Source organism: Narcine bancroftii, chromosome 10 (genome assembly GCF_036971445.1).
Source record: "Narcine bancroftii isolate sNarBan1 chromosome 10, sNarBan1.hap1, whole genome shotgun sequence".
NCBI classification, from domain to species: domain Eukaryota; kingdom Metazoa; phylum Chordata; class Chondrichthyes; order Torpediniformes; family Narcinidae; genus Narcine; species Narcine bancroftii.
This window is the reverse complement of record NC_091478.1, coordinates 63221549-63245639: the sequence shown is the minus strand read 5'-3', so window position 1 is coordinate 63245639 and position 24091 is coordinate 63221549. Positions and strand designations below refer to the sequence as shown.

The 24091-nt window shown below is 42.7% G+C and overlaps 1 protein-coding gene across 3 annotated transcripts in view; it reads left to right on the top strand.

Moving 5' to 3' along the window:
* The first annotated feature begins 6710 nt into the window (after positions 1–6710).
* The window catches only part of ogfod1 (2-oxoglutarate and iron-dependent oxygenase domain containing 1), a 53725-nt gene continuing 36344 nt past the window's right edge, over positions 6711–24091 (top strand). For all 3 annotated transcript variants that reach the window (XM_069901050.1, XM_069901051.1, XM_069901049.1), the window contains exons 1-4: positions 6711–6934; positions 11020–11168; positions 21277–21323; positions 22012–22112. In XM_069901050.1, coding sequence (XP_069757151.1) covers positions 6784–6934; positions 11020–11168; positions 21277–21323; positions 22012–22112 — 448 coding nt within the window. In that variant the 5' untranslated portion in view covers positions 6711–6783. The remainder of the gene's footprint in view (positions 6935–11019; positions 11169–21276; positions 21324–22011; positions 22113–24091) is intronic.

The following is a 24091-nucleotide window of genomic DNA, read 5'->3' as shown; positions in this document are numbered from 1 at the left end:
AGTGCAAGTCTCGATAAATGCTCAGATTTTATCGGCGTTGGTAAGAAGCATGTCAACTTCACCACTGTTAATCTCTGGGAATGATTCATATTGATCATAAAATTAATCGCACCAAGTACTCGATTTAACACTCCCATTGATTATCAACGGCGGATCGTTTTTCACTATTTTAAATTCCTTTCCTTTTTCCCGATTGCATATCCATACTGAATCTCAGCACTGCGAGTTATTTTCGTGTCATAGAACAAAATACATTTTTCCCTGTTGATTTTTTTCTTCCTTTGTGTAAATGTTAATGCTATAGATTTAAGCGTGTGACAGAGTATATAGAAATGTTTTTGGGAGATAAATTGGGAAAGGTTTGTTAGAGTAGGTCACATGCAAACACTTTAAAACAGATCTTATTTGAAATACTGGAGCTATGCTAGACATAGTGGCTTCTCACACCTTTTTGCAAGACTTTGAAGAGTGCTCAAGGGACGTCACTAATGGATTATCTTTACCCAAAAGCAACAGATGAAAGAGAATTGTCTGCAGGAGACTTGGTGTTGTAAGAGATACAAGTGGCTTTGCAAGCAGAGAGAGTCAAACAGGCTTTCTCTTAATCTACGTGTGTGTGTGTGTGTGTGTGTGTGTGTGTGTGTGTGTGTGTGGTGGGGGGGGGGCGGGGAAGTGAGAGAGAGAAAGCAAAGCAGAGATCACTCTGACAATGTTACAACCAGCAAGGGACTGAAACAGGACAAGTTGGCAAGCTTTTGGAAGACAGCCTGGTCAAAGCCCTTGTGGTTAATGCAAGAGGAGAGGACTGGCTGTCTAATATTTCGTTTGGAATAAGGGAAACAAAAAGGAACTCTATGATGACCTGAAAGAAAGAGGTTATCATCTGGAGAACCTAATGGGATAAGTTTTGTTAGTAAGATGCTGAGGTGACTGATGGAAGTACATCAGTTGTGGACATCCTGGAACAACACATCTCTCTCTCTGAAAACTTAAAAGAACCTTCCTGAGCGGTAAGCATTTATCTTTTGAGCACCAAAGCCTGGTGAACTTTATAAATGTTAAATTCTGTGCACAGCATAAGAATTGCCTGTAACCAGTGAACTTGGAAGAATGAGGTGAGATTGGACAGTGAACCAAAGAACTTTTCTGAACTTACATACACATTACGCACAGGTGCACTTAGAATTAGAAGAGGGTTAAGTTAATAATAGATAAGTTAAAGATTGATTCTGTTTTCATGACCAAAGCTGTCAAGAAGGAAGCAGCTCCAATGTGCCCCTTCATTTTCTACGATTTTAGCTGTTAAAGAAAACATATAATGAATTATTCACATCTACTGTCTAATCCTTTCAGCATTGGAAAGGCAATCTGTTTGCTCATAGTTTTGCTATTATCTGATTCCACCTGCATTGAATTCGCCCATCGTTATTGAATGAAGATCTACCGGGACCAATGCCTGAAGAGGGCGCACAAAATCAGTGAACCGGTGCGGACTCGAAAGGCCAACATGGCCTGTTTCTGCTCCGTAAATGGTTACATGGTTATATGGTTATGTTTAAAGATAAATAAAAGCAACTTTTGTTTAAGTAACCATTTGTCTTGGTGAATATTTATTGCTGCTGGGTTTATGGGACCTCTGGGCTTGTAACAAGTGATAGACCAGAAATCACATAAAGAGTAATGAACAACCTTCCAGGCACTTAACTGCCACTTCAACTACTGATAGGTTGTTGCTGTTTACTGGACAGTAATACATCCCGGACTCTGTGAGGCTCACATTCGGCAGAACAAGTGTACTCCTGCCCTTGATTGCATTAATTTGTTTTCTGATTCTGGTTCTATAAATGCATTTTGCCCTTTCTTCACCAATAAATATCAGGTATTTATTGTAATATCGGAATCTAGGAGAACATGGAAACATTTCAACTTTTCAGGGCATTGTTCTACTTTGCTTGAGGTGACTGCTAGAAAATGATCAATAACAAAAAATAGTTGCACATGACAAACAAACCACAAAAAGCATCATCTACAGAAATAAAATTGAGAACCAATGGGAGCTGAATTGGAGAAATATTACACTATGTATTCAAGCATGATATTACTGGACATCGAAGATGTTGCATCTTGAACAGTTTTGGGTGTATTTTATAGATTTTGGGCTGCTGGTCATGAGCATCACCATAAGATCATGTGATAGTACCAATTCTATCACCAATGTGTATATGTACATATGTACAGATGGTAGTGTAGGATGACTATGATTGGCTGAGAGTGTAGCCACACATAATGGCAGGTCTTAAAGGATTGCTCCTAGCGAGACAAGGTCATTCTGGACTGGTCAACCTACTTGTGATATGCTCCAGTCTTTTAGTTAATAAAAGCCTTGGTTTGATTCAACAATTCTTTGGTTCTTTTGACGTGCACTACAATTTTGTTAACTAAAAAAATTTTGAAGGGATGGAGTGTATGCTACGGCTGGAATGCCTCATCATCGACCCATAGTCAGCTACAGCCTCGAATGACTTTAAGCACTGGGTGAGATGCTTGAAAACATACAGCTCTCTGATCCTGCCATGATAGAGGACAACCATCGACTACTAATACTGATGAATATGGTGTCCCCAAGAGTCTACCAGAGTGTCCAGGACGCGACTACTTATGCTGCAGCCACGAAGATGCTGAAAGGGCTCTATGAGCGACCGGTGAACAGGGTCTATGCTCAGTACAAACTTGTTACAAGGAGGCAACAGCCCGGTGAGTCCTGTAAAGCTTGCCTCACTGACAAAAGGCAAAGGAGGAAAAACCCAACACCCAACCCCAACCAACCAATTTTCCCCTGCAACCGCTGCAACCGTGTCTGCCTGTCCCGCATCGGACTTGTCAGCCACAAACGAGCCTGCAGCTGACGTGGACTTTTTACCCCCTCCATAAATCTTCGTCTGCGAAGCCAAGCCAAAGAAATATTCAGGCACTAAGGGCAATGGGCAAGGACTGTGTCTGCACAGACAGAACTGCTGCAGAGACCACAGATGATATTATTTGGGATGCCTATGTGGCTGGGGTTCGATCGAATGAGGTGAGGCAGCACCTGCTAGAGCACGGGGGAGAAAACCTAGAGGTCATGATCCGGATCACAGAGATGAAGGAGGCTGCAGTCTTAAGTATGGACATGTACTCTTGGGGCTGGACCCCACACTCTGATGTGAGCAGGATGCCCTCTGTCTACCCTACTACTGTCGCTACGATGCCCGATGCAACTCTAAAGTGTTATTTCTGTGGGAAGAACAAGCACAGCAGGTCCAAGTGCCCATTGGCCCTCATATGGCCCCTGTAAGGGTGACCCATGTGCACCTCTAAGCACAAACACAAACTCACAGTCCTGGAGTTCCTTTGGGATGAAGGGTGTAATTGTTCCATGCCTTTACATGGGAACGTCAATTTTATAAGCTGCTCCCACAGTCTGTCTAAGACTTCATTTGGTGGCAGCTCCTGTCCATGTGCTGTGGGCACAAACTCCCCAGGTATAATGAGAGGGCTCCATAAATCAACTCTGCTGATGAGGAGTTGAGATCCTCCTGGGGTGCTGTTCTTACTCCTAGGAGGATCCAGGGCAGCTCGTCTGCCTAATCAGGTCCCTGGAGATGGGCCATCAGTGCAGCTTTCTTGTGCCTATGGAACTGTTCCACCAGGACATTCGATTGCATATGTGGTTGAGCTGTATTCCCAGCAGTCGTGGCAAAATATCCTAGAGGATGAAGGTAAACTGTGGGTCTCTGTCGGAGGTGACATGTGGGTAGGCTGAACTGAGATACCCAGGAAAATAAAAGCACTGGTACATGAATTAGTTAGTGAGCCCATCATAGGAACTGCCTCTGGCCACCTAGGCCCTCTTGATATCTGAAGTGGGCTGACAATGTCGACATGTACATGGTTGAATCTGCGCAGCAGTGGCTGGAAAGGCTGAAGTGGTGCCTTCACGTGCCTTTGCACTTATGCAGATTGGCAATTTATGCACGTCTTTGCCCAGTACATGACCTGTTTTTTGAGTCCATGTCTGTACAAACTTGTCAGCTATCAGGCAGACCATCACTCGAATTGACAGTCCATGAATGGCATCAAAAATGCAACTTCTCCACACAGCAGGGATGATAGGATGAGGCTGACCTGTGGAAACATCGAACATGGTACCTTGCAGCCCAAAGGCTACATCCTCGCCAGCAGTTCTATAAGTCGGGAGAGTTTATCATCCTGCTACTGAGCTTTGGTGAGCACCATGTAGTCTACACCCAGAGAGATGGCACATATTGCTTGAATGGAGGAGTGGGACAGGGCATCAGTCACCACATTACTCTTACCGGAGATATGTTTAATCCTAGTTGAAAATTCAGATATCTAAGATGGGTGGCATTGCTGCTGGGTTGACTATGGATCTGATGCCTTCGCAAAGTTGAACATTAGTGGTTTGTGTTCAGTAAAAACTCTGAAGTCCCTGCCTTCCAAAAAATAGTGACAGTGTCTGACCATTAGGTACAGTGCCGGCAGTTCCCTTTTGAATGTGCTGTATTTTGTTTCTGGAGGGTGGAGGGGCCTACTAAAAAATGCTACAGGCTTCCATTGTCCATTGGTATGCTGTTCTAAGACCCTACCTACTGACAGTCGAGCCTGTCTATCATCAAGACAGTTGGTGCATCAGATTTTATGGATGGACCAGCAATGTTGCCTTTGCTACGGCGTCTTTGGTCTTCTGGAATGCTACTGTCGACTCTTTTGTCCACTTGAGTGCTTTGGCATTGCTGGACATGAGGCCAATGAGGGGTTTCACAATATGAGCTGCAGAGGTTAGAAAACAATACTAGAAATTGACCATCCCCACAAATTCCTGGAGTTCTTTGATGGTATTGGGCCTCACAAATTTGAGGATGGCTTCCACCTTGCTAGGAAATGGAATGACACCACGGCTATTGAGAAGATCTCGATATAGGACTGCCTGAATTTGCACTTGGCAGGGTTCACAGTTAGCCCAACTCCTGTAGGCAATGGCAGATTAAACATAGATGCTGCAGGTGCTCTTTGTGGGAGGGGGTGTCGACGAGTATGTCATCCAAGTATATGAAAAGGAAGTCCATTCCACGTCCCACTGCATCCGTCAGTCACTGGAATATTTGTACAGTATTATTGAACCTAAAATGTATTCTCAAAAATTTAAAGAGGCTGAATGGTATTATGATGGCGGTCTTGGGTACATCCTCCGTGTTAACAGATATTTGGTGGTACCCACACACCAAGATAATTTTAGAAAATAACTTGGCCCCGTGAAGGTTAGGTGTAAAGGCCTGTATATGTGGCACAGTGTAGTGGTTGTACTTATAGAGAAATTGAGATGCCTGTAATCCCTGCAAGATCTCCAGCCTCCTGTGGTTTTGGGCACCATATGTAGTGGGGAAGCCCATGGGCTATCAGACTTGCATATGATTCCAAGTTCCTCCATTTTGAGGAACTCTTGTTTTGCAAGCTGCAAATTGGGTGGCAGCCATCGGGCTTGGGCGTGTAGAGGAGGTTCTTGGGTGAGGATGTGGTGTATGATGACATGTTTGGATATGGCAGTAGAGAACTGGGGAGTGACAATATTCTGAAACTCTGCAAGAAGTATGGCGAATTCATTATTCGACTACTCCATGGTACCTAGGCAGGTAGTTTGGCTCTTCCAAGGCGAAAAGTCTGGAATGTTGTGTTGTTCTCCAACCGGCTCCCTTTTAAGTCCATCATTAGTGAATGGGCTCTGAGGAAGTTGGCACCCAGCAACAGCCAGGACACAGCAGGAATGAACTTCCATGTGATCCGATTGTCGCCAAATTTCAGGGGTAAATTCTGTGTGCCGTACATACGAATCGAACTGTTACTCACCGCAGTGAGCTCTGGTCCCGCACTCCTGGTATGGGTGTCAAAACCAAAAGGAGGAAGGACACTAACCTCTGCACCAACTAGAAATCTGTACTGGGAGAGTTCAACCCAGAAGTAGAGTAGGCTGTTACATTGGCCGTAGCCATTGTTACAGGGTCACTTGCATCCACCTGCTGCTGCCAGCTCCTGTGCCAGCCTCTGTATCACCCCTCTTTGCTCCCTGAGTCCTGTTACAGCCTCTGGATCCAAAACATTGACCATCACTTCCCCACCAAAGATGCTGGCTAATCTGCTAAATTTCTCTAGCAGTTTATTTTATGTTCCAGATTCTAGCTCCATCAGGAAACGCCTTATTTTTGGAACATGGTAGACATAACAAGTTCTCTGCAGAAAAAAAGAGAATAATTAATACGTTAATTTAAATTACAATTTTAAATGTAATATTAACAGAATGATATGAATCAAAACAGGTTCGGCAATTATAACATGGTTCATCTTGAGCTCGATGGATCATGTGAACAGTCTTCATCATAAATGACTATGTTTGGTCTGAGATGGCATTTTGATTTCGTTATCTGCAGATACTACCCGGTCGGGTGGATTTTTTGCAGCATTTTCTGGTTTGTTTCAGACTTTCAACATTTGCATTTTTTGGATTGAAATTCAACATTTAATGGAGAGTTTTTGTGGTGTTGTTCAGGGACCTGTAGCAGTTTCCACGACTCGCCATGTGGGTGCACTCCAGCACAAGAGTCGCTGACCGGACCGTTAGGCGGCGCTGTTCCTGGAGTCAGCGGGTACAGGGTGTTGCTGGGTAATGTAGTTTTTGTTCGAACCACCACGTGAACTGGAATCGATCAAAACTGCCAAACTGCTGTGGGAATGAGCTTCAAGAGGCTTCGGGCAGAGCCCGAGAATGGGGGCGAAAGGAAAAAGCAATTGAAGCGGGAGGTGGCGGAACTCAACCCGTCATTGCTGGAAGCCAAGGAGCGAGTGAGCGAGGCCTGGAGCCGGGGCTTTGAGTACTCGGAGGGTGAGGAATTGGGGCCCGGAGGAGGGGCGGCAGCTCTCAGGCTGCAAGGAGAGGCAGGAGCTTTCGGGGCGGGATAGGCAGAAATTAGAGGCCTCATTCATGTGTCAGTTTGGCCCACTCTGGTAATGTGAAATGCCGTTCGAAGATTTGAGCATCCAATCACTTCAAGTTCAAGTTTATTATCATCTGACTGTACTTGGACAACCAGGCGAAACAGCCTTTCTCCAGACTACAGCACACACACACACACACACACACACACACACACACACACACACACACACACACGTATATATTATACACACACAAAACGTGTGCGTGTATGTATATATGCACAGAACGTGTGCGTGTATATATATATATATATACACACAAAACTTGTGCGGACGTGTATACACACACGTGTGCGTACGTGTATACACATACAATGTGTGTGTACGTGTATACACATGTGTGCGTAGGTATATAAACACAAAATGTGCATACGTATACACACAAAATGTGCGTACGTATACACACAATGTGTGCGTACGTATATATATATATATATATATATATATATTTTTTTTTTCTTTGGCTTGGCTTCGCGGATGAAGATTTATGGAGGGGGTAAAAAGTCCACGTCAGCTGCAGGCTCGTTTGTGGCTGACAAGTCCGATGCGGGACAGGCAGACACGGTTGCAGCGGTTGCAGGGGAAAATTGGTTGGTTGGGGTTGGGTGTTGGGTTTTTCCTCCTTTGCCTTTTGTCAGTGAGGTGGGCTCTGCGGTCTTCTTCAAAGGAGGTTTCTGCCCGCCAAACTGTGAGGCGCCAAGATGCACGGTTTGAGGCGTTATCAGCCCACTGGCGGTGGTCAATGTGGCAGGCACCAAGAGATTTCTTTAGGCAGTCCTTCTACCTTTTCTTTGGTGCACCTCTGTCATGGTGGCCAGTGGAGAGCTCGCCATATAACACGATCTTGGGAAGGCGATGGTCCTCCATTCTGGAGACGTGACCCATCCAGCGCAGCTGGATCTTCAGCAGCGTGGACTCGATGCTGTCGACCTCTGCCATCTCGAGTACTTCGACGTTAGGGATGAAAGCGCTCCAATGGATGTTGAGGATGGAGCGGAGACAACGCTGGTGGAAGCGTTCTAGGAGCCGTAGGTGGTGCCGGTAGAGGACCCATGATTCGGAGCCGAACAGGAGTGTGGGTATGACAACGGCTCTGTATACGCTTATCTTTGTGAGGTTTTTCAGTTGGTTGTTTTTCCAGACTCTTTTGTGTAGTCTTCCAAAGGCGCTATTTGCCTTGGCGAGTCTGTTGTCTATCTCATTGTCGATCCTTGCATCTGATGAAATGGTGCAGCCGAGATAGGTAAACTGGTTGACCGTTTTGGTTTTGTGTGCCCGATGGAGATGTGGGGGGGCTGATAGTCATGGTGGGGAGCTGGCTGATGGAAGACCTCAGTTTTCTTCAGGCTGACTTCCAGGCCAAACATTTTGGCAGTTTCCGCAAAGCAGGACGTCAAGCGCTGAAGAGCTGGCTCTGAATGGGCAACTAAAGCGGCATCGTCTGCAAAGAGTAGTTCACGGACAAGTTTCTCTTGTGTCTTGGTGTGAGCTTGCAGGCGCCTCAGATTGAAGAGACTGCCATCCGTGCGGTACCAGATGTAAACAGCGTCTTCATTGTTGGGGTCTTTCATGGCTTGGTTCAGCATCATGCTGAAGAAGATTGAAAAGAGGGTTGGTGCGAGAACACAGCCTTGCTTCACGCCATTGTTAATGGAGAAGGGTTCAGAGAGCTCATTGCTGTATCTGACCCGACCTTGTTGGTTTTCGTGCAGTTGGATAATCATGTTGAGGAACTTTGGGGATATCCGATACGCTCTAGTATTTGCCAAAGCCCTTTCCTGCTCACGGTGTCGAAGGCTTTGGTGAGGTCAACAAAGGTGATGTAGAGTCCTTTGTTTTGTTCTCTGCACTTTTCTTGGAGCTGTCTGAGGGCAAAGACCATGTCAGTAGTTCCACTGTTTGCGCAAAAGCCGCACTGTGATTCTGGGAGAATATTCTCGGCGACACTAGGTATTATTCTATTTAGTAGAATCCTAGCGAAGATTTTGCCTGCAATGGAGAGCAACGTGATTATATATATATATATATATATATACATACACACATGTGCATATGTATACACACATACTAATCGTGTATACAGACTCAACGTATGTGTATATATATATATATATATATCTTTTTATTTATTTATATATATATATATATTAAAAAAAGGTCAATATAAATAAATAAATAAATGTTTTGGAATGATTTACTTGGTTACAGAATACTATTTTCAATTTCACAGTTTAGCCTGATAATGTTGTTGCTGTACCTCCTGGGTAGCAGGTCAAAGGTACTGTGTGAGGGATGGAAAAAAAATCCTCGATAATTCTATGAGCCCTGTTTAAACAATGCTTCAGATGATTGCTGTCATTGGAAGAAAAGGGGACCCTAGTGATACTCTCTATTGATAATTCTCTGTATTGACTTCTGGTCCAATGTTTTGCAACTACCACATCACATGTTAGTGCAACCTGACAGAACACTCACAACTGGGCTCCTATAAAATATTGTCAAGATTTGGGCTGGTAGCCTTGCCTTCCGCAACCTCTTTAGGAAGGGGAGGCATTGCTGTGCCTTCCTGACTAATGAGGTGTTGTGGGTACAGGAGAGGACAGTGGTGCAGTGGCATTAGAAATATCTTTAAAAAAAAAGACAAAGCATCTCCTTGAGACTGCTTTGCCAAATGTTAAAATAATGTCTGATCCTCATATTATTTACTGTATATTTTGTCCTATAAGATAAGACGGTTCCCCAATTTCAGCCTGAATTTCATGGTTTTATCGGGTGTATAAGGCAACTCCCACCCTCCCCCCCCAAAAAAAAACAATATGTGTGCTGACTGAGCTGGTGTCGTGTTGACTGAGCTGTTGCGCGGGCTGGAAGGTGGATGTTATCGTGAACTCTTCAGCAAAACAAAGAAAGTATGAAGCAAGTTTTAAGTTAAAAATCATTGAAATGGCCAAGGAATCTAACAGCTGACATAACTGAGAAAATGACAAGAGTGGAGAAAGAATGATGTTTTAATAAAAATGCCTAAGAAACAATGTTCAATGAGAGGAGGAATCATGATGACTTGCCCAGAAGTGCTTACCCAGTTCTTTGCCTCAGATAATGATCATGAATAGTGATTTTTGAAGGATTTTAGATGTTTTTTTTACAATAAAAATGTATTTCTAATGTACTTAAACATTTGTTGTAGGGTGGTGTCTGAGTGGGTTATGCAACCAATCAAGTGGCATTTTGAGTAGAATTTTAATGTCTCACTTTTGTATCTGGGCTATAAGATGACCCCTGTTTCTGGCATGTTTTTTGGGTGCTTCAGGGGTGGTAATTCCCTTAGTTTTTGAAAAGCTATGGATCTTGAGCATTGATATTTACTCAAGGACAACACCAATGGGCCTCTGGGGTAGAGAGGTGGACTTCATCGAGAACTTGGGTCACAGTTTTAAACGAAGGCATCAGACATTCAGATCAAGGATAAGAAAAAAATTCTTGTCGATATTTGGAATTCTCTAGCCAAGAGGAGCATGCAGACTCAGTTGCTCACACCCAGATAAGTAGATTGTTTGATGTTAGAAAAATCTAGGGATATTGGGGGTTTAGTGCAGGAAGTGGCACTGAGGTAAAGTGGTAGCCTTGATATTATTACTAAGGGTTGTACAGACAGGTGAGGCCAAAATTAGCACACGTGATTTGATTTAAATGGAGGACAAACACAAAGATTTGCACACCTTGTATGTTCCTATTTTGATGGCGAGTTGGGGGATCAGCACATACTGGGAAGATAATTCAAGTGTTCGCCAGGCAATATAAGTGGAACCAATCCTGCAGTTATTGGTATTGTGACAGTGTAGAAATAGTTTCCCATTGTATTTCTTTCAGAGCTTGTGATCATTTTAGCAAAGAAACTGAATTGCTGTCTATTGCAGCATAAGTGCTTCTCGACAAGATATTTACCTAATATATTTCTCCTTTCCTTTACAGAGCAGGGTCTGCTGGTCAGCTGTCAACCATTCACACACTGCGTGATACCAGGTTTTATCCAGAGTCAGTTGTTCCTGACAGGGCTTCAAAATGAGCTTCTGCAACTAAATTTTCATGAAAAATCCAATGATCTCTATAAATTTAAGCAGGTGAGAAGCAGTTTGTGCAGGCAAGTAATGGAAGGGTTGGCTGGAGGGAAAAGAAAATGGAAATTATGCATCAAAAGTGCAGAGTTTATCCTATTCTAGTTGGTTGCGCGCGAGTGCAGCGAAAAGAACGGAGACCACAGGCTGTGAGCTCGTTAAGCACAATTGATTTACTCCGAAGTTTGCGCTGCAGCCCTTAAGGCCATCCGGAGCCTGCCCTTTGTGCACTGAAACTCGTGTCATGCTGGCATATGCACATACTCGTACTTCCGGTCTGTACCAGAAGAGAAGGACCTGCGATGCCATCATAGCTGCACATGACAAGTGGGACCAGTTCGCCGCTGCAATTATGTGCGCTGCCACACAAACCCCCACCCCCAGGTGGGCTCTGTGTGTCGTGGGTGAGGTTTGCTGCTTCAGAAGTTGACCTCTTTGAACTGGCAGCAGGACATTTACCAGCTCTGACAAGTCGAAGTGTCCAGGGTGAAAAGTTCCTCTTTGCCCCTGATGTCAAGAGTGAAAGTAGATGCATTTCTCTGGAGCACCTTGTAGGGTCTCTTATAGAGACACTGGAGGGGTCTGAGTCTGCCCCTGCGAACAAACACATAGTCTAAACCTGCGAGGGGGGGTTGGGTGGCAGTGTCGTGATGGTGACGGTGGTGCGAATGATCCCACTTTGTCTCTCAGACTTTCCAGTATGATGGTGGTGCCAGAATCTTGCTCTGGTGATGGAGGAATTGGCCCAGGACAGCAATGGGTTCACCATAGATCAACTCTGCTGAGGAGGTCTTGAGGTCGACCTTCGGTGCTGAGTGGATACCGAGGAGAATCCATGGCAGTTCGTCCACCCAGTTTGGCCTCTCCAGCCTTGCCATCAGTGCCGACTGAAGGTGGGGATGAAAATGCTCGACTAGTCTATTGGACTGAGGATGGTAGGCAGTGGTGTCATGTAGCTGGAATTTGGAGAGTTCATTTCTAAGGGCAGAAGTGAATTGGGCCCCCCAGTCGGTGGTTATGTGCGCTGGGACTCCAAAGTGGGAGACCACAGGCAGAGAGGAAAACTCTGATGCAAGTGTCGGTGGTAGTGTCCAGGATGGGGACAGTCTCCGGCCAATGGGTGAATCTGTCCACTATTGTGAGCAGGTAGTGTGACCCTCGGGAGACTGCCAAGGGGCCTACTATGTTGAGGTGCACATGGTGGAACCTGCAAGTGGGTGTGTCAAGCTCTTGGAGGTGGGGTTTAGTTGCTACTGGATCTTTGCAGTTTAGCAGTGAGTGGAGATTTTCGCCCATTCGCTGACTTGTTTTTGCAACCCGTGATAGATGAAGAGGGAGGATATCATCTGTACTATCATTTGTATGGGGAGATGGGAAAGGCCGTGTCGTGTGTCGAAAACCGTTTGTCACCATTAGGCGGGGACAATTGGTCGGGGTTGGCCGGTGGAAGTGGTGCAGAGTAAGATCGTGCCATTGGTGTCCAGTGGGAGGTCTCGGAGCTGCCAATTCGTGATCGCCATCCTGAAACTGTGGGTCTCTGGATCGTCCTGTTGGGCTTGAGCCAGGTCATGGTAGCTGATGCTGTGCATTGGCGACAACATTCTCTTTGACCGAGAGGTGGCAGATGGAGGTAGTAAATTCTGAGATAAGATAAATGCTGCAGTGCTGGCGGGCGGATCACGGGTCAGACGATTTGGAGAATGTAAACATCAACAGCTTGTAGACCACACATGTCAAACTCAGGATCGCGGGCCAAATTTGGCCCGTGATATAATTATATTTGGCCCGCAAGATCATATCAAATATGTATTAGAGCTGGCCCGCTGGCCGCCGCGCCAGTATAGCGCATGCACAGCTAATACTACAAATCCCAGAATGCTTTGCAAATGCGTTGGCGCCGGCCCGTCAGCCCGCTAATCGCCCCCACCTCCTCTCTTTACTTTCATTAGCATCTGCGACCTGCCGCCCAACTCACATGTAATAAACCCCTTACGAAAAATGGCCAAACGAAAGACAGAAAACAGGACCTTTCATGACAGGTGGGAGGAAAACTCTGACCCCAGAGTTTGATGAACTTGCATCTAAGAAGTGATGCCAAGTATTTGGTTTAGACCCAGGTGCATCAGAGTAAATCACAGTGTAGCAAGCTAAGCTTGGATTAATATTTTCTTTGGTTAACTTTGGACTGTTCATAGTTGACAGATTGGATTTTCATTGAAGCAAGTTGTTATTTTTTTGACTTGTTGGCTTGTGAAAAAAAAAAACATTTAAAAGGAGCTTAAAGGCTATAGAGAAATATTATTTATTGAATATTTTATTTCTCATTTGTTAATGCTTCTTCTGGAAAGAGTTTAACCAAAACTATTATTAAACATTTATTTTAATAAGAAAAAGTTTAACATTACATATGTTGAAAGAAGAGAAAACATGCAGATGTTGTTGAAAATTTTCAATAAATATTTAGTTTGTTCCACGACTTAGTCCGTTTTTAATTTTGGCCCTCTGTGAATTTGAGTTTGACACCCCTGGTGTAGACCGTGAAATGCCGCCCCTCCAAGAAGTAGTGAAATGGTGGACAGCCAGGTAGAGGGCTAGCAGCTCTCTGTAGAACGCGTGTACTTAAGTTCAGGGGCTTGTAGATGACTGCTGAAAAAGGTGAGGGGCCTCCAGGTGTTGCTACGAACTGTTCCAGTCCATGCGTGGGTGGACAAGCATCATTGTGGCAGTCAGGGCCTCTTTGGTTCTTTGGAAACCTGCCTGTGCCTTGTCAGTCCAGTCTCTCTTGGAGTTCAACGTTAACGTGGAGAGGGGGTGCATAATGCTGGCAGCTTCGGGGACGAACCTGTTGTAGAAGTTCATGCACACGAATTCTTGCGGTCCCTTCAGAGTTGTTGGTCTGGCGAACTCTTGTATAGCCTTCACCTTTCTGGGTAAAGGAGAGGCACCGTTCTTGGTGATCCTGTGGCCCAAGAAGTCGATTTCTTCGAGGCCGAACTGGCACTCGGCTGGGTTGATGGTGAGGCCGAACTCAGCCAGTTGGTCGAAGCGAGAATAGGCGAGGAGGGTGTGACGTGATGGAATAGCGGTTGGTTGGGTGAAACCAGCTGTCTCCGGAGAATAACTGGGTAAGGTGGCCTGAGCTGTGAAACCGACAGGTGAGCAACGTTGGCGTGAAAGATTGCAGGGCAGGCTCCAGCGATGGCTGATGAAAAAGAAAGTGGAACGCTAATGCATTGCAGTCAGGACACTGAAGAGAACAGTCACCAGTAGCAAGATCCTGCAAGCCCAACAACAAGTAAAGCAGGAGAAACGGCCTTGGAAATGGACTCTACGTCAAGTGAAGATACGGAGCACGAGAGAGAAGTCTTGGAAGGGACAAGAAAAATAGAAAAGAAAACTGAAGGTAAAAGCCAAAAACAAACAGTAGATATAAAGTGGCAATCAGTTGAGAGCGATGATGGAAACATTAATGTCGGACATCAGAGTTAATAGAGAATGTGTACTGGAAGCAGATATAAAAGTTCAGCATATGGAAAGTGTAATAAGGGATATGAAAAAACAATGTGAAGAAGAAGAAGAGAGTGAAAGGAGTGGAAATGGACATGACTGTCTTAAAGGAAAAAACAGAAGAAAGGAGTAAAGAGGTCACAAAGATGCAAGATTTATTGCCCCAAGAAAATAGACATTCTTGAAAAATTTAGTAGGCGTAATAATATTAAAGTAGTGGGCCTAAAAGAAAATGTGGACAGTACGGACATAAAAGGATTTTTAAAACAAATTCTGGAAATGGAAGAACTTAAGGAAGAAATGGAAATCGAAAGCACTCAAAGAACATTGGCACTGAAGCTGCAGGCACAGCAAAGACCATGCTCCATCCTGGTCAAGTTATTAAGGTATCCGACAATGGAAAAATTTTTAGGGTTGGTAGCCAGAAGAACAAAAGAAATTAAAGGACCATTGAAATATAATGGGAATAAAATATCTTTCTCCCCGGATATGAGTTTTGAACTTTTAAAGAAACGCAAGGAATTTAACCCAATAAAAGACACATTATGGAGAAAAGTTTACAATTTTGTCTGGTAGCACCTGGCAGTGTTAAAAATATTTATCCTGGGTGGATGACCTAAGAAAAGCTCAAGACTTGTTGAACAACTGACAAATATTCAACAAGGAAGAAAGTGATCGACAAAACTAAGAGACAGTTAAAGACAATATATATGTAAATATGTTTGGAGGTTAACTGGTTGATTAATAGTTGAAATATATGAGAGCTTTAAGTGTTTAGAAAATATGCTATAAATTCTCTGGGATGGGGTGGGTCTGGGGAGGGACAGTTTGCTACAAAATCAGTTGACAATTGCAGTTTATACCGTAACCTGTAAAGGGTGTTGTGGTTCTCCTGCAGGTCAACAAGGGCAACTCAATAAGGTGGGGGGAGGGGGGGCATTTCTCCATGTTTTCCATTTTACTGCTTCTTAGTCTTCTTTTTGGTTCTTAATTTTTTCAGGGTTTTTGCCAATATGTATAGAAAGATATGTTAATTTTTGAGATGTGGTAGGACAAAGAGTTTGAGGATCTGAGAGGGGGATATGTAAAAAAAACACGGTCTAACAAAATGAATATGTTGAAGTTTATAACTATTAATATTAATGGAATACATAACCAAATCAAGAGAAAAAGATTATTGATATCACTAAAAAAAGGAAAAAAAAATAGATATAACATTTGTACAAGAAACTCATTTAACAGAAGAAGAACATCTTAAATTGGAGAGATTGGGTAGGTCACGCGGTAGTGTCATCTTACAACTCAAAGGCTGGAGGGATGACTATCTTAATTAATAAAAATTTGCCTATTAAAATAGAAAAAGTAGTGACAGACCCAGCTGGGAGATAGGTTATGATGGTATGCCATATTTCCTCGGAATCATGGAAATTATTCAATATCTATGCGCCTAATGTGGACGATCAGAAATTTATGCAAGTTTTTTTTACATTTGGTAGATACTCAAGGACATATCTTATTGGGTGGAGATTTAAATTTTAGCTTTGATCTGTTATCAGATAAAACTGGGAAAAATACAAAAAAAAGCAGCTAAATTGACATGAAAATAATAGACATATGGAAAAAAAAAACAACACTCAAAATATAGAGATCACTCATATTATTCTAACAGACATAAGACTTACTCCAAGATTGATATGTTTTTACTTTCAGCCCAAATATAAGGGAGAGTCCAAGATGTTATCAGATCACTAACCCTTACGGATAACAATTGTTCTGGAGGATACTCCAATTAAAGGATATAGATGGAGACTTAATCCTATCTTGCTAAAAAGCCAAGATTTTAGGCAATTTATAGAACAACAGATTAAAATAATTTTGATATGAATGCAAATTCTGTAACAGATAAATTTATATTATGGGTTGCAATGAAAGCTTTTATTAGAGGGCAAATAATAAGTTATACACTAAAATCAACAAAGAACATTACCAAGAATTAGAAAAATTATAAAAGATATAGAGTCTAGAGAATGATTTAGTGAAAGGAGAAAATATAGAGAAAAAAAGACAATTGGTGGAGAAAAAAATTGAAATATGATATATTACAAACGTGCCAAGTGGGGAAAAAACATAATGAAAATAAAACAAAGATACTATGAATTAGGAGATAAAACCCACAAAATCCTGGCTTGGCAGTTCAAGGCGGAGCAAATATCAAAGACTATTGTAGCAACAAGGAAAGGAAATAATCTTCTTCTTCTTTGGCTTGGCTTAGTGGACGAAGAATTATGGAGGGTGTAAATGTCCACGTCAGCTGCAGGCTCGTTTGTGGCTGACAAGTCCGATGCGGGACAGGCAGACACGGTTGCAGCGGTTGCAGGGGAAAATTGGTTGGTTGGGGTTGGGTGTTGGGTTTTTCCTCCTTTGCCTTTTGTCAGTGAGGTGGGCTCTGCGGTCTTCTTCAAAGGAGGTTGCTGCCCGCCAAACTGTGAGGCGCCAAGATGCACGGTTTGAGGCGATATCAGCCCACTGGCAGTGGTCAATGTGGCAGGCACCAAGAGATTTCTTTAGGCAATCCTTGTACCTTTTCTTTGGTGCACCTCTGTCACGGTGGCCAGTGGAGAGCTCGCCATATAACACGATCTTGGAAAGGCGATGGTCCTCCATTCTGGAGACATGACCCACCCAGCGCAGCTGGATCTTCAGCAGCGTGGACTCGATGCTGTCGACCTCTGCCATCTCGAGTACTTCGATGTTAGGGATGAAAGCGCTCCAATGAATGTTGAGGATGGAGCGGAGACAACGCTGGTGGAAGCGTTCTAGGAACCGTAGGTGATGTCGGTAGAGGACCCATGATTCGGAGCCAAACAGGAGTGTGGGTATGACAACGGCTCTGTATACGCTTATCTTTGTGAGGTTTTTCAGTTGGTTGTTTTTCCAGACTCTTTTGTGTAGTCTTCCAAAGGCGCTATTTGCCTTGGCGAGTCTGTTGTCTATCTCATTGTCGATTCTTGCATCTGATGAAATGGTGCAGCCAAGATAGGTAAACTGGTTTACCGTTTTGAGTTTTGTGTGCCCGATGGAGATGTGGGGGGGCTGGTAGTCATGGTGGAGAGCTGGCTGATGGAGGACCTCAGTTTTCTTCAGGCTGACTTCCAGGCCAAAATTTTTGGCAGTTTCCGCAAAACAGGATGTCAAGCGCTGAAGAGCTGGCTCTGAATGGGCAACTAAAGCGGCATCGTCTGCAAAGAGTAGTTCACAGACAAGTTTCTCTTGTGTCTTGGTGTGAGCTTGCAGGCGCCTCAGATTGAAGAGACTGCCATCCGTGCGGTACCGGATGTAAACAGCGTCTTCATTGTTGAGGTCTTTCATGGCTTGGTTCAGCATCATGCTGAAGAAGATTGAAAAGAGGGTTGGTGCGAGAACACAGCCTTGCTTCACGCCATTGTTAATGGAGAAGGGTTCAGAGAGCTCATTGCTGTATCTGACCCGACCTTGTTGGTTTTTGTGCAGTTGGATAATCATGTTGAGGAACTTTGGGGGTATCCGATACGCTCTAGTATTTGCCAAAGCCCTTTCCTGCTCACGGTGTCGAAGGCTTTGGTGAGGTCAACAAAGGTGATGTAGAGTCCTTTGTTTTGTTCTCTGCACTTTTCTTGGAGCTGTCTGAGGGCAAAGACCAAGTCAGTAGTTCCTCTGTTTGCGCGAAAGCCACACTGTGATTCTGGGAGAATATTCTCGGTGACACTAGGTATTATTCTATTTAGGAGAATCCTAGCGAAGATTTTGCCTGAATGGAGAGCAGCGTGATTCCCCTGTAGTTTGAGCAGTCTGATTTCTCGCCTTTGTTTTTGTACAGGGTGATTATGGTGGCATCACGAAGGTCCTGAGGCAGTTTTTCTTGGTCCCAACAAAGCTTGAAAAACTCATGCAGTTATAATCAGATTTCATATAAACCACAAGAAATTAATGAAAATTTCAGGAGATTTTATAAGCAATTATACCAATCAGAGGTCTTGGAGAAGAATAAGTTAGTAGATATTGAGTTACCAAAGAATGGTCTGACAAAATTCTACTCTTATACTCTGCACTATCAACTCTACCTTGTAAATGAGCTAACAGCAAAAAAGATCTATTCTGGAAAAAGACTCATGACGAGTAGAATAAAAAGAATAATCTTTCTCAGTCGGATGAATTCGTCACCATATTTCGACTAAATTCAAGTCTTCCATCAATTCATTTACTCTTTTCACCATCTTAGTTTTCTTAACAATTTTTGGAGGTTTATCCAACAGTGGATCCAAACAACGATTAAAGTCCCCTCCTACCATTACATTCTCATTTGATTGATTCAAATGCAAAAAAGCATCTGTTCATCTTCATTTGGTGCATACAAATTCAATAAAGTCCAAGCTTCCGAAAACAATTTACAATTAACTTTCAAAACCCTTCCAGCATTCTCAGAAAAAGATTCTAAAACAAAAGGCAGCTTTCTGTGTATCAAGATTGCCACTCCTCTGGCTTTCGAATTAAAAGAGGATGCCAAAACATGTCCAACCCAATCTCACTTCAATTTCAAATGTTCCTTTTCTGTCAAATGTGTCTTCTGCTAAAAAGCAATGTCCACCTTCATCTTCTTAATATAGTCCAACACATGTTTCCTCTTTATCGGATGATTCATCCCTTTAACATTAAATGTGAAAAATTCAATTTACTCATTGTGTCTTAACAAAGCCCAGCACAATCAACCCATGCACAAATTTAAGCTCCAAAAAAACCCCAAATACAAAATTTAACAAAAAAATCCTCCGCCCCCCCCCCCTAAACCCTTTATATAAAAAAAATAAAAAAAAATGCCTAAGTGGTACCCCCCTCTATTGACCTGGTGTGGTCTAAACCACTAATGGTAGATGACTTCAGATCCTGTCTCAGATGTGGAGTAGGCTGTTCAGCTGGCCAGAAGGAATCAGTTTGTGTCCAGTGAACAACAAAGCTCTCTCTAAAACCATCAAGAACCTTCCAGAGTGGTAACCATTTAACTTTAAGTATCAGAGCTTGGTAAAAATTCTGTGCACAGTATAAAAATGGCCTGATACTGGTGAATGTGGAGAAGTGAGATTGGACTGTGAATCAAAGAGCTTTCCTGACACATTATATAGATGTGCGCTTAGAATTGGAAGTGGGTTAAGTTAGGTGAAAAATAGTAATAAGTTAAAGTTTGATCCTGTTTTTATGATGAAAGAAAATTAAAAGCAACTTTTGTTTAAGGTCTCGCCTTAGTGAAATTCTATTGCTGCTGGGTTTTGAGGTCCTCTGGACTTTTAACAAGAGCCATGTATTTACCTTCTTTTGGTGGTGCCTGGATGAGGTCATACACTCATGAGGCAGCTTCCTGGTCTACCGAGCTGATGATGTGGAAGTATTTTGTCGAACTGAGCTTCCGTTTGGACCAAACCAAGTGCGGGGCCTGTTCGCCCAAAACGTGGGCAGCTTTATGTAATGGCGCCTACAGCTACAGGGTCCATTGTGCTGAGTTTTCAGAACGTTGAGCCTTATTAGGGCCATCAGTGAGGTGGGTTGTGCGCGAGCACAGTGAAAAGCACAGAGACAGCAGGCTGTGACCTCATTAAGCACAACTGATTTACTTTGAAGTTTGCACTGCAGCCTTTAAGGCTGTCCAGAGCCCTCCCCTCACATACTGTAACTCGTGTCGTGCTGATGTAAGCACGTATGTGTAGTTCCGGTCTGTACTGGAAGAAAAGGACCCTTGACGCCATCTTTGCCGTGGCTGTCCCGCTGATCGCGCATGACAAGCGAGGCTGGTTTGCCGCTTCAATTATGTGTGCAGCCACACTATATATTGATAAATGAAATTTTATTGAAGATTTACTGGTTTTGTTGCATTGAATAAAAGAAGCTTGTGCATCATGTGGCAACAGATACTTAATAATGACATAGGCTTTGGCGTTCTCTCACCAGCAAATGGACTAGTTGCATGATTTGGACAAGAGAATCATAGTTCAACTGGTACTAAAAAAGACAGACGAAAGAACAAAATAAACTTAATTTTTTTTATATACAAATGGCTCTTTGCTACATCCTGGGTCTTTTCAAAACTATACAGCCAAATAATCATTTTTATAGTGTAGTCCTTGTTATAATGTTAAAAGACATTTGTTTTTGAAGTGATATCAGGTGAGCTGATGACTGCACAACAGAAACCCTGAAATAGGGTGAGGTGTACAATTTAAATCCTACATTCACTTGGGGAAATTGGTGTTTGACAGTCACATTACTTTCTAGTTCCACTGGTTGCTGGGATTTTTAATTTCTTAACAGAAACAGTGAATTGCGGGCATTTAAAAATATTATTTGTAAGTTTTTATTAGCTTATTCAAGGTAAATTGGAGGGAATAAAACAGCCAAATTCCTTACAATGATGTCGAAAATGACTGTCACTAGAAGCAGTGAGATGAAATTCTGAACATAATTATTCTAATTGAGGTTCCAAACAAGAAGTTTTCATGTAAGTAAATAGAATTATTACGGGGACAGTTCTAGAGTTAGAATAGATTGACTTTAGAGATGTTAATGCTTTGTTTCTTTACAGTCAGATGACCTCAGGAGAAGGAAGGAGTACCATATCTCAGCATTAAGGTGAGTTCATTGCTGAATCCCTTGTGGTGTTCATTGACCCTTTCAGTAAAATGTGTTTCCTTGTATAGCAATGAGAAACAGAATTGTTTTAGGACATTTATTAAATCAACTTGGGAAATGGGGCCCACTAAGAGATATTTAGAGTTTTGACATTTGGGCATGAGTACCACACCACTGCCACTGACACCACTACTTGTATCATTCTGTCCCTACTGGACTACATGCTGTCAAAGGCATTACCTGTGGATTCCTTTGTATCTTTCCTCTTTCGCTGCAATTCAATATTTTTATTATTTATATCTTTGTTCAAGTTCGTTTATTTGTCATACAGTACAACCTGACAAAGAACCTGACAAAACAGTGTTTTCCAATCCATGGTGCAGCACAATGCAAACAGTGCAAAATCACGTACAGACATTCCACACATGCAGACAAATGAAGCATATACACAGTATACATGTACATATATGAATATAACTTATTAATATATAGTAGAATCACGGAGTATTGTTTAGCAGGTTTGCTTTGCCAGGTGAATTTTCAATATTTTTTTTTGTATTCAAGTGTGTGCTTATTGTTCTGTTTTTTAAAAAAATCACCCAGTAAGTGTTTAAATTTAATTGAATTTGTGATCTAACTTCAGCTGAGATCTCGCTGTTAATCTATTTCACTCTATTTTTTCCTCTAGGAAAATTCTTTATGAAGACTTTCGTAAATGGCTTTCAGATATTTCGGGAGTAAAACTGGAAAGCACAGTTGATATATCCTGTGCTCAGTATGAATACACAGGTATATTAAATGTACAACAGAGTTTGCATTGGGGATATTTATTGCAAGTCATTTTACTGTGGGCACTGCCCATAGAGTATGACATGGGTTATGTGGTGTCACTGTTGCAACATTGTATGGCATATACACATTATTGGCATTGTGATGTGTATTGAAGATATTTAATTAATATTTTTGCTCAGATCTACAGACATGCTAGTAATGTCTGATTGTGGAAATGCCATCTTCTTTGGCTTGGCTTCGCGGACGAAGATTTATGGAGGGGGTAAAAGTCCACGTCAGCTGCAGGCTCGATTGTGGCTGACAAGTCCGATGCGGGACAGGCAGACACGGTTGCAGCGGTTGCAGGGGAAAATTGGTTGGTTGGGGTTGGGTGTTGGGTTTTTCGTCCTTTGTCTTTTGTCAGTGAGGTGGGCTCTGCGGTCTTCTTCAAAGGAGGTTGCTGCCCGCCGAACTGTGAGGCGCCAAGATGCACAGTTTGAGGCGATATCAACCCACTGGCGGTGGTCAATGTGGCAGGCACCAAGAGATTTCTTTAGGCAATCCTTGTACCTCTTCTTTGGTGCACTTCTGTCACGGTGGCCAGTGGAGAGCTCGCCATATAACACGATCTTGGGAAGGCGATGGTCCTCCATTCTGGAGACGTGACCCACCCAGCGCAACTGGATCTTCATCAGCGTGGACTCGATGCTGTTGGCCTCTGCCATCTCGAGTACTTCAATGTTAGGGATGAAGTCGCTCCAATGAATTTCGCTGGTGGAAGCGTTCTAGGAGCCGTAGGTGCCATAAGCACAAGATAAAGGAGCAGAAGTAGTTACATTGGCCCATTGTTTCTGCTCTGCCTTTCTAATCATGATCTGATCCATCCACCCACTCAGACCCACTCTCTGGCTTTCTCCATAACCCTTCATGCCCGGACTAATCAAATACCTGCCAGTCTCTGCCTTAAATACATCAACGATTTTGTTTCCACGGTCTCTTGCGGCAATAAATTCCAACGATTCATGACTGTCAAAACAATGATAGAAAATAGACATACGATAGTGATTTGTAACAATGTGCATGCAATTAATTAATTTGAGATTGCTTTAAGGCTGGGTCTTCAGAATTGTCAGAATGGTTGCACATTAAAATTCTCAAAGAAAAATATCCTAAGTTTAAAAGTTGTTCTGGGTGTGCTTGTGGACAAGCTGAGTTTTACATCAAACACTGGCTAAATAACTGACAAAATTTGAGTTTTTGACAAGGAGATGGATGTTCTTTCTTTTTTTGTAATATTTTATTTATAATTTTAAATATATTTAACAATCAATAAACATACCAAATACAAAACATCAAGAGAACCCCACCTCTCTATACGTCCTATTAAATACAGGAAGAAAAAGAAACACAAAAAAAAATCCCATCGTCAGTGCATACAGTAAAACATGGAAACACAATAATACCACAGTGTTAAAATCTTTACAGGGTCTACTGACCAGCTAACCCTAACCCTATACTGGTGCCAGTGAGGTACCTCTATGCTCTAAATAAGGCTACCAGATTTTTAGGAAGGTGTTATATCCCTTCCTGAGATTTTACGTGACCTTTTCTTTTTTTTTTTTTTTTTTTTTATTTTTTTATTTCTCACACCATAAATCACAATAGCCATGATATACACTTTTTCTTTTCCACACATTTACAGTGACTTTTTCTCCCTCCCCCCTCCCTCCTCCCAAGCCACCCCCCCATCCCTCCCCCCTCTCATCCATTTTAGTTATACAATCTAGGTTGCATTAATTCAGTTAGACAATGTTGTCATTCAACAAAAATACACCAGAAATTCTACTGAGTCCATTTTTTTCTTCTCTTCTCCTTCCATCAACTTAGGTAATGTTTGTTCCCGGTAGGTTTTCGCTATTGTATTTAATGTAAGGCTCCCATACTTGTTCGAATATTTCAATATTATTTCTTAAACTATATGTTATTTTTTCTAATGG